Raw genomic sequence first — 10,921 nt, 5'->3', positions numbered from 1 at the left:
TTATTATTATTATTATTATTATTATTATTATTATTATTATTATTATTATTTTGTCTCAGTATAATGTTAAATTGATAATTAAAGTCTCCTGTTTTAACATGGTTTAATCATACTATACAAAAGTGCATTACATATATATCAAATAGACTTCTTTCTTTAGGTTAACCAGCAGGGAGAGATTCCCTGAGGTTAAGGGAGGAAATTTTTTTCTGTTATGTTAAACTCAACTTTACTGAGTTTATTTTTCTCATATGGACACAGAATTGTGATTGACAGTACTGCATTACTGAAGTAGTAGGTATGTGGTAAGCTAGAATGAGTCACTGTAGTGTTTGTTACAATAATTAATTTTTTTGTTTTTTTTTTTTTAATTTGCTCCCCTTGAAATGCAGTATGGCCTCCCTTTGCCCATGGCACAGGAACTAGCACAAAGTCTTGCTCAGAACCTTGGAATACAATGGGACCCAGCTACAAGGAAACCAAGTATGTATATGGACACGGAGTCATCTTTAGTCTTCTTAGCTAAGCATATAAACTCTTCCTTTGTAATGTTTGAAAGAAATGCCAAAATTGCTGTAACTGTAGAACAAGAATTGCTGCTTTTGGAAATATATGCACTAGGATTTGAGTTTAACCAAAATAAGAGACACAAGTTTAGCACTTATTTGGCAATGACCTCAGTGATGTCCTGTGTCAGGTGGTTAGATTCATAACCAACATTCAAAGGTATATTGGTAAAAACACCATTAATTTAATTTAGAACTCCTTTTCTATCATAATGAAATCTGTAAACTTTATAACACAATCACTGACTTCTTAAAATGCAAAAATACCTGACTTATAATTGAAGAATTTATAAGGAGCTGTAACCTAGTCCAGTGTGACATTTGCTCAACTTGTTACTTTGCTGCTTCACAGCCAGATCAGCTTTATGTGCCCTTAACACATGTAGTGTCAGTACAAAAGCTGCTGCAAAGCCCTTTTTGAGGCTAAAGAAAATTGTTGGGTTTTTTTACTTGCATTTTGTGAGCAGTTTGGCTACCTTTTCTCTTTGTTTCCTCTTCAAAAATATGAGTTATAAAGTTGACTTCATTGTAGAATCACTTCAAAAATCTGTGAATTAGAAAACAATGTTTAGGGAATGTTGTTTTGTAAAGCATTGGTTTTGACAAATTGCTAAGACATTTTCTATATCATTGTTTTTGATTACAGGTAAAACAGTTCATTTAATTTGGAAATCAGAACATTTTTTTAACTGTAAGATAAAGGTTTTTGATATTATAGTTTAGTTTCCTTATTTGGATCTCCTTTATAGAGAAGGATTAGTAGAAGACCTGGATAGAGCAGAAATAACCATAAAAATTGTCTGTGAATATTTCCCATGGAGAAGCAGTGTGGTTTTCCAGTAGCAATTACAATACAGAACCTTTCTTTTTGAAAATATTACTTCTTTGGTAGATAATTTTATGAGTAGTTTGTAACTTCTGTTTTACCAACCATAAAGTGTTGATTCTTTGCTTTTATGTTATGAATTTGGTCACTGTTGACTTACATGCTATAGCTGTAAGTAAACTGTAAATCCATTTTCATTCAACTACTTTTTCCAATGAATGTTTGATTGACTGTTTCACGTATTACTATTAATAATTCTATTCCAAAGGAAAAAAACTGGCCTGTGCAGGAACAATTCTCTTTCAGGGTGTTCTGCATACTTTGTAGGGAGGAGGAAATGTGAACATTTTAAATCTTCGATACTAAGTGTACTGCACACAGCCTTGTGCTGCCTGTTTTGAGAGCATGTAGGGAAGAACATTTTCAGCTATTTTTAGCTTTCTGTACTGCCTGAAACTTCGTGTTGAGTCTAAGATGATGCACATATGGTAATTTGAAAGTACCACATTTATTAAATATATTAGTATGTCTCGAAGTGGGCTGGTTTCCTTTTTGGGGATAAAGTCTGTATGGCCAAGCAACCATCAGATCTTTGTATAATTAGTCAAGGTCCATTTTTATAGTAAGTACTTTATATTTATTGTAAGCATGTTTATAACTTCTTTCCTTTTCTGTTGTATTTTGGTCTTGTCTGAGAAGAGTGTGACTGCACTGAATCCTGGGGTGGTTGCATCATGGAGGAAACAGGGTATGTCATAAATGTCAGTAACTGAGGACTCTGGAATGAGTTCATGGTTTACATTATGACAGAAATGTATTGGATTTTATCCATGTGTTTTAGTGCTAATAAGTGAAAAACTAGAAGCAGTTGGAACTCAATCCTTAGCTAAATGGTCAGTGAACTCTGAGGGGGAAGCACATCTCTATGGGAGGAATTTCATTGCCATCTACCCTCACACACTGCTAGAGATCCTTTTCTCTATACTGTAAGCAATTGATTAGAAAAGGGTGACTTTTGAAACATAGGATTTTGAGTCTTATAAATCACTTCCTGTCAGAATCTTCCTCACTATGGAAGCTTGACTGAAAAAATCAGGGAGAAAACTATCTACAAATAAGATAGAAGGAGCTTAGTTTCTTCATATGGTATTTGGAAATTGGTCCTTCAGGAGAATAACTGGGTGGCTTCCCTGTAGACTTGCAATTGTCAGCCACTGTATGAATGCAACAGAAAATCATTCCATAAGTTTACTTTTGGAATCCTAAGTAAGGCATTGATCAGAATAGATACTGGCTTTCTTCCCATGGTGAACTCATCAAAGTATCAGCCTTGAACTGATACTTCAGTAGCAGTAGAAAAGATATTCTTCTGTAGAAAATGTAACAGTATATAAAAATGCCAGGAGCAGATAGTCACCCAGGAGCTGAAAAAGGATTGACTAATGAAATGAGCAAATAATTAGCTGCAGTTTCAAGCTTTTTTACTTAACCACATCACTGGGGCTTCAGAAGACGTTTTTTATATATAGAACAGCTCAGTGGGGATATGGCAGCTTGGTAGCAGTGAGCTGCTAGGAAAGGGATGAAGAAGCTCCTTATGGCATGGTTACCCTGATCTTTAACAGTGCGAATAGATCCTATTCCCAGATCTCAAAACATGACTAATACAAATATCAGACACTTTCTGTGTGAGAAAGTATGTTTTCATTAGTCTGGGAAAAAGATGGAAGTGAGGAAATATGAGAGAAGTCTGTAACATCATGAACAAATGATTACTATTTCTTCCAGTGTAAGAACTAGGGAGACATGAAATGAGATTAGCAAATATGACATTAAAAAATGGAATGCAATTATTCTTCTACCAGTCTGTAAATAATCTGTGAAACTTCTTGCTATAGCATCTTGTAGATGCTAAAAACAAACCCAAGGGGACACTGGATTGTGCATGCAAGCGACAGGATGCATAGCAGCTATTATAAGAGTGTGGTTTCACCTTATTGAGAAGATTAGAAGACTACAGTTTTATATACTTTACACCCATAAAGTAGATATATAAAAATGCAAAGTGTTTTAAAACTTTTTCTTTTGTTCTGGTTTTATTGTTTGAGAATAAGACTGAGCTGTCATACTGTTGCACACAGTGGTTGTAAGAAACTGGGATTTACAGTATTAAATGTTGTGATCCCTTTGCCCCCTTCCAGTAACTGGTGGTGTTTGAAGTAATTTACTCAGCTAATTCTTTGCCATTTTAGGGTATACCATTCCAGGAAATTCTCCAAATGCAGCATTGCAGAATACAAAGAATTTTTACTTCGTGGGGGAGGTGCCTGTCTTTTTAACAGGCCAACAAAGGTAATAAATCAGTTGGTAGTCAGCACATCTGCTAAACATTGCAGTGAAAATGTAATAATTTCACTAATATACATCTGTTCTAAAGTTTATTCAGATGTCTATGTGGGTATTTCTCGAGTTTGTTTGTAATTAGCTGCCTGTTCATTCCCTTAGCATTTAAAAATAATGTTGAGAGGAACACAACTTGTTTTCCATCAATTCTTCATGCTGAAATAATGAGAAATATTGGAGCTGATTTTTCACAGCTAACTAAATCCCCATCAGCATAAATGCACTACTTATTAAGCTGGAAGCAGTGCAAAATAAATCCAGAAGTGAGGTCATAGTATAGGCTTCACATACACTCAATTCTTGGACTTTTTGCCTGAGGTTGTTAAAAAGATTGAAAATTACTACATTAGGAAATAAAAATCAATCCATAGCTCATTTCATGTAGACAGTAGTAGCTCATGGTTGTTCTCAAAGTTAACTTAACTTCATTTCATTTCGGCTGTACATCTAGCAAACCCTGTAATTCATAACTGTTTCCTTGTACCATCCAATGCTTTTTTTCACCTAAAAACTTAGCAAGGTCATAGTTTTTTTCTAAGGCAATATTAGCATGACATCCTTCTAAAGCAGAGTAGTATAAAAATATTCCATGTGGCTCTTTTTTGCCAAGTAAGAGCAATCCAAAGCATTAATATTCTATTTAATCATGGTGTCAAACTTGCTGTCCTTGTAGAATTTAGTATCTCATGAGGCTATTAGGCTGTTCTGTTTATTGTCCTGTATCCTTTGGTAGACCATCACCTTGCACGATTAACTAAAATAAATTTGGCTTGCTTGAGTGTTTTTAATCTTTTCCAGGGTAGCAATCTTTTTTTTATAGAATAAGAATGTAAGAATTTTTACAGAAAGGAGTAAGTAGGGAAATAGAAAAACACAGCTTCATTTTTTAATGGTAGTTATCTAGCAAAGTAATGTGAAGAAGTTGTCAACTCTATACAGTATAAAAACCTGATTTACTTTGGGGAAAATACTCCCAGGGTAGTGGTCTTTATACATTATCTGTGTCAGTGTTTTACAGCTTTGAAGTGCTTTGGGGGAAAAATAGTCATACAATGTTTAGAATCCTGTTATTTGGAGGTTAGGAGTTAAGGCTCAAAATGGTGTGTTTAATTCTTAGGTAAACCAATCATAGTTCTTGTTAAGCAATCACTTTTTTAAATTATAACCTGAGTTACGTTCTGACATGTATATGAACATTAGATGGTTCCTGATTAATGCCACAGGAAATTTGTGTGTGCATGCTTGTGTTCTGTAATTTTCTTGTTTGACAGAGAACTGAATTTCAGTTTCAGAATAAGAGCTCTTGCTGTTTCCTCTGAAGTGTAGTAGAAATAGTGGCTTATGGAGGGGGAAGGAATTAGAGATTTCAGTGGTTTTTTGATCATGACAACATTGCTACTGAAGAAGAGTACATATGGGTATTGCTTCAGTATAGTTTTGCTTTTGGTACACAAAATTGTAGGTGCTATTGATTACCTATGTGGTTTATGCAACAAAAGCATAATGTTTTATTTGTTTTTTATTAGGCATTATGATTCCCCTCTGCCCTCCCCCCCCAAAGTACTCCAAAGAAGAATTCCATCCTAGTTTATATATCACTTGTATTGTATTATATGTTATGTTTCATATTTGCATGATCCTCAACAGCTTCCTTCCACTAGAAGGAACATTTACTTGCATCTTTCACTCTTATCTAGCTGTAGATTTATCTGTTCTCATTTTAACTTAACTTTTAACTTCTCATTTCAACCATGTTCTAGTGAATGTGTTTCTGCTACTAATATCCCAGTTAAATTGGAGATTCCGTATATTCTTACTTTTACTATTGCTTTAAAGCAGAATTATAATTGATAACAGACAAGCTTTTTTCAAAATTATATCTTTGACAAGACTGAAAAATACCTTTAATCAGAATTATGATATGTGAAATCAATATAGAACCTATATCATCCTGAACTGTAGAATTTATCTGTATTGTATATGTCTGGTCCTAGGATTAACTGTTCAGCACTATCTGTATGTGGTTACTTATAACTTACTAATAAGGCACATGGAACTTCTTTTTGGCAGTGTTTTTTAATGTTTGTTATTTTCATGCACAAACATGGTGCACAGGAATAGACAGTAGCTAAATGCATGAGCAAGAATGGGTACCTGAGTAGATTCCAGACATGATATTGCAGATTAATTTCTTGAGGGAATTGTCAGAGAACTGGAAGTCCATAGAACAGGAATGAAGTTCAGATATTGTCTGCTAGTGTGTCATTGTAGTGTCTCTCTGTTTATCATCATTTCCTGAGATCAGTATTGTCCTAAAGAGGACTAGCATCCATGTGATTTAGCTGTACATCTTTCATGTCTGATCAATTCTGAATAGCAGCACTTGAAAAACACGCTGCCTTTCCCATCGCCGAAGCACGGCACGTGACAGCATGTGTCTGTAGCACCACAGAAATGGGTTGTGTGTGACAGAAAAGTCATTTGACACTAGTTTTATTCTTACTTTGGGGTGGGGGCTTTTTTCTTTCAGCTCTTTGAGACCACAGAGTGTGGAAATGGATATGTAGAAGCAGGAGAAGAATGTGATTGCGGTTTCCGAATGGCAAGTTGAGATATATTACTCCACAAGTCTTTCTTACAAAATATACTAAGATAAACTAAGTGATTGGTAAGGGAGGGGGGAAAGGTTATGAATATTTGCTTTTCTTATTGTCTGGGAACAATTTCATTAAAGCACCGTCTGAAAACATTTTTCTAAATGAGAATGATTGCAAAGATGGAGAGTGTCCTCAGAACTGTTCCTGTTATACTAATGACAAGATGCAGCTGTTTCCCAGCAGTTTTTGGTTTGCAATGTAGAAGTGATTTATCCCTTTACTTTTCCTAGAGAATGTGTCTGGAGTAGGAGACTCCTTATTGATACTTTAGAGATAGGTGCCTGTGTTTGGACAGAACAAGTAAACTGGTTTTTTCTTCTCTATTGTAGAAATATTCCAATAACGTTTCTGCAAAAATCTACCCTGTAGATTTGAATCCTAGCTCTAGTATTTAAATATAATTGTATCCATAATTAGTTTTCTTAATCTTTTTTTCTGCCTTGAATATGATTAAGCAGCATGCATTTGGCACAGCTGTTCCACACCTATGAAGAGGCTTCAGAAGATGTAAATCCCCATGTTGCTATAGCATTATATTATCCCTTTATTTCAGTACTTGAGTATTGGAAAGTCTTCTTCCAGCTGATAATTTCAGGTCATCAGTGCTAAACTGAATCTTTTCTTGGCTGCTATGTGATAGTTTATTGGAAAGATTGGGAAGAAAAAACTTGCTTAAAATGAAAAACCAAACTTTTGCTTAATATTTTCCTCAGGAATGCTATGCAGACTGTTGTAAGAAGTGCTCTCTTTCTAATGGAGCTCACTGTAGTGATGGACCCTGCTGTAATACATCATGTCTTGTGAGTGTTGCTGCCATATATCTTTTGTTCTTTTCAGTTGTCCATGGTCACGTGCAGTCTGTTAAAGTTCAGAGTGTGTTTTAGGAATGAAAAGGAACAGCTTATGTGGATATAATCTTAGTCCTGAACTATATTCTTCATTTTCTAGTTTTTCCCACGAGGTTATGACTGTCGATATGCAGTGAATGAATGTGATATTGGAGAGTTCTGCACTGGGGATTCTGGACAGGTATGTGTGCAGAACCCTTCTGTTTACACTGTTGATGCTTGTTTGCATTCTTTTTTGTGTTCATTTAAGAGGAAAATTGGATTGACAAACTGCACATTCATATACTCAAAATGATGGGGTGTGTGGGTGAGTATTTCTTAATACTAACAAAAAATTTTAAACATAACAATGAACTATTGTAAGCTCACAAAAATAATCTAAGTGGACTCATAATATGACTTCTGTAGGTTTACTTGTTTTTTTTCTACTCATGGGGTTTTGTGTATAATATTTCTCAGACATCCTCCTTTACTCTTTGCCTGGTCTATAACTTAAATAATACAAATGTACTTCAAATTTGAATGTATTCAAAGGTAACAGTAACATTTTATGAAATAAAATAGTTTAAAATATAGATGTAGAAAATTACAGCTAATTGAATATAGAAGCATAGAATCGTTTAGGTTGGAAAAAACCTTTAATGTCATCGAGCGCAGGCATTGCCCAGCGCTGCCAAGTCCACCACTAAACCACGTTCCTGAGTGCCACATCTATGTGTCTTTTAAATACCTCCAGGGGTGGTGATTCTACCACTTCTCTGGGCAGTTCCAATGCTTGACAACCCTTTTGGTGAAGAAGTTTTTCCTAATATCTGATCTAAACCTCCCCTGATGCAACTTAAGGCAATTTCCTCTCATCCTGTCACTTGTTACCTGGGGAGAAGAAACCAACCCCACCTGGCTACAATCTCCTTTCAGGTAGTTGTATAGAGTAAGAAGGTCCTTGCAAGCCTCCTCTTCTCCAGGCTAAACAACCCCAACTCCCTCAGTTGCTGCCCCTAAGACTTGTATGAAGTGTTACGTTTTTTAAGGATGTGCACATGTATGAGAATTTTAAAAGTTGTGGATCTTATTATGCATTTCTCCTGCAAACAGTTTGCTAATACTCAGAAGTTTAGGAATAAACAGCAACCAACATGTTTTAACATGAGTTCTTTTAAACACTCAGCGTTCTGCACATTTTCTGTTTTCACAGCAACTTTGATACTTTAGGTGATATATGCACCTTTTCAATACTGAGTATTTGTATACTTATTCTATTTATATGAACTTCAAGTTTATATGAGAATTTCATAACCCATGCAGTCATCTGCTGCATCAAGCTCTTAGCTTTGGAGAAATAAGATTCAGGATGGATCACATTCTCTCCGGGCACTGGCTGTAATTATAGATGCCAATAAATTACAGTACTTTTTTTTTGTTTTATCATCTGGGACATCCATACTTCCAGATAAGTAGCTATTGCTGGTATTTTATTGTAAATCTTTTATTCTGTAAGTGGAGCATTCTTAAAGGGAGGGAGAAGGGCTTTCTCAAGCTAGAAAGCTGCCCTTAGAGTACTGACTAATATGGCACATTGCAGCAGCATACCCTTTCCAAATTTTCACAGGTCCATTTTAGATGAGGAAAAACTTTGAGAATGGTTTGCTCCTAGCTTTAGTAGTCTAAGGCTTCTGGACCAAAAAAGTTTCCAATGCCAAGAGAATACAAGAAATAATATCACAAAACCCCCCAAATCTCTGTAAGCAACAGACTGCTAGGCTATAACTAGGTGCTTGCTTACTTTTGTAGTGGAACTGAAACGAAAGCAGTGGCAGCATTGCAAACATGGCCCCAGTATTAGCTACCAAATGTCCTGTTACTGAACACCTTGTTTCCATTTTTCTTCAGCTCCTTAATTTTTACATAGTATATGCGGAAAGTTAGACTGGAACTGTGTATTTCATGGCTCAAGATGTTGATTATTTTCATTTGTATTTGTAACTATAAAGATTGCAGCACCAGTTATGTTCTCTACCCCCTTTATATGTTGTGTGGTTGTCTTAAACCCAGGAAAATTCTGTATGTGATACTGTGATGTATTATTACAGGACACATAACAGTAAAAAATCTTAATTTTTTTCAGTGTCCACCGAATCTTCATAAACAAGATGGGTATGCCTGTGATTCTAATCAGGTATGCTATGTTTAAAATTGCACATCAGTGTATGGAAATCAACCAAATACACATTTTTGGTTTGGAGCTGGTTTTTTTTTTAAATTCTGTATTCCATATTTCTTCATAAATTTTATCCTTTCAACATCAATGTCGCTTGTGCTTTATGCACACTATGAATAGTCCAGAATTCTACTTTAAATAAAATCCACTTGGTATCTCTACATTTTACATGTAGATCTTTTATTACACTCCATATTAATAAGTTCTTTATAACTATGTAAAGGGGAAATATAAAGCAACTGCTGAAATGTTAATATGTATTAGACATCAACTGGCTTTGGGAATCTGGGCCAAAATGTGTACTCCATCTACCCAAATCCATGAAAACTGTTATAGATCGCAACATGTGTGTGAAGAGTCAAAATGAGACATTTGTCGTGGGAGGGGAAGGAGATGAAATAGTGTTCAGTTCTCATTGCTAACATCTTGTGTTTTGTTTAGGGTCGTTGCTATAATGGTGAATGCAAGACAAGAGATAATCAGTGCAAATATATCTGGGGATCTAGTAGGTTGACTTTAACTACCTTAAATGTATTTTATTTCTGGTTCATTCCTGCCTTTGTTTTGTATTTTCAGTATTTTTATTTTTTGTTCATGTCATTCTAAGTTAAAGTCTTCTGATCAGTAGAGTGAGAAAACTGCAGTGGGAAACTGTAGCTTGATTGCCAGGTGAAATTCTGTCTGGGAGTGGTGTCAGTGAGACTGTTCTGATGTGATGTGGCTGCAGACCTAGGTAGGGCAGCAAATGTTGCCAGGGTGAGGGGATTTGAGGATTTTTTGGGTACAGTTCAAAAACAGATGTTTTGGGTGTTTTTAAATGACAGTTGTCAATCCCATTATCCCAGCAATGGTTCATGCTGCTCCACCTTGCCTCTCTTTGCTGTAACATCCTACAAGTCAGGAAAATTAGTACTTTGGTGTGAATTTAAAGTCTAGAGGGGGTGAATGTTCTGTGTAATGACTTCGAGACAATTCAGCAGAGCAGAACTACCAGGATCTCTTGTACTCTGGCAGTTAATGTTTTCTTGTGCATTTTGTCTAATTATAACCGCCATTGAAACTACTCTGTCTTATTTATTTTTATTATTGTACCTTCCTCTGTATATTGTTGTGTTTTTCTTTTTTCTTTTTTTTTTAAATTCATTTTTAGAAAAAACAAATGAGCTTCTTAGTAAATAATTGTGGGTTTTAAAACATATTAGTTCAGATTTTTACTCCAAAAAATAAGTAGAAATTACACTTTGGCTGTTCAACTTTGGTTTTTCTATCAACACCTGAAAAATAGAATAAGCAAATAAAATAAGCATAGAGTTGATGTCAGAACATATGCTTATCATAAATGTCATATATAAAATCTTTGATCTTCTGAAATGCAGATCAGGAATGACATCAGTGAAAACAGC

General features: G+C 35.2%; 1 protein-coding gene across 8 annotated transcripts in view; it reads left to right on the top strand.

Moving 5' to 3' along the window:
• ADAM23 (ADAM metallopeptidase domain 23) overlaps positions 1 to 10,921 on the top strand; it is a 71,515-nt gene that overhangs the window by 37,205 nt on the left and 23,389 nt on the right. For 5 of the 8 annotated variants that reach the window (XM_027678313.1, XM_027678314.1, XM_027678311.1 and 2 more), the window contains exons 13-20: positions 393 to 483; positions 2,092 to 2,140; positions 3,645 to 3,744; positions 6,326 to 6,397; positions 7,166 to 7,258; positions 7,401 to 7,481; positions 9,426 to 9,476; positions 9,960 to 10,023. In XM_027678313.1, the coding sequence (XP_027534114.1) occupies positions 393 to 483; positions 2,092 to 2,140; positions 3,645 to 3,744; positions 6,326 to 6,397; positions 7,166 to 7,258; positions 7,401 to 7,481; positions 9,426 to 9,476; positions 9,960 to 10,023 (601 nt within the window). The remainder of the gene's footprint in view (positions 1 to 392; positions 484 to 2,091; positions 2,141 to 3,644; positions 3,745 to 6,325; positions 6,398 to 7,165; positions 7,259 to 7,400; positions 7,482 to 9,425; positions 9,477 to 9,959; positions 10,024 to 10,921) is intronic. The other 3 variants (XM_027678316.1, XM_027678315.1, XM_027678318.1) reach the window with 1 other exon arrangement.

The sequence above is a fragment of the Neopelma chrysocephalum genome, unplaced genomic scaffold (genome assembly GCF_003984885.1).
Source record: "Neopelma chrysocephalum unplaced genomic scaffold, ASM398488v2 Primary Assembly neopelma1_44, whole genome shotgun sequence".
Taxonomy (NCBI): domain Eukaryota; kingdom Metazoa; phylum Chordata; class Aves; order Passeriformes; family Pipridae; genus Neopelma; species Neopelma chrysocephalum.
The sequence above is the reverse complement of the archived record's forward strand: the minus strand, read 5'-3'. Positions and strand labels throughout refer to the sequence as shown.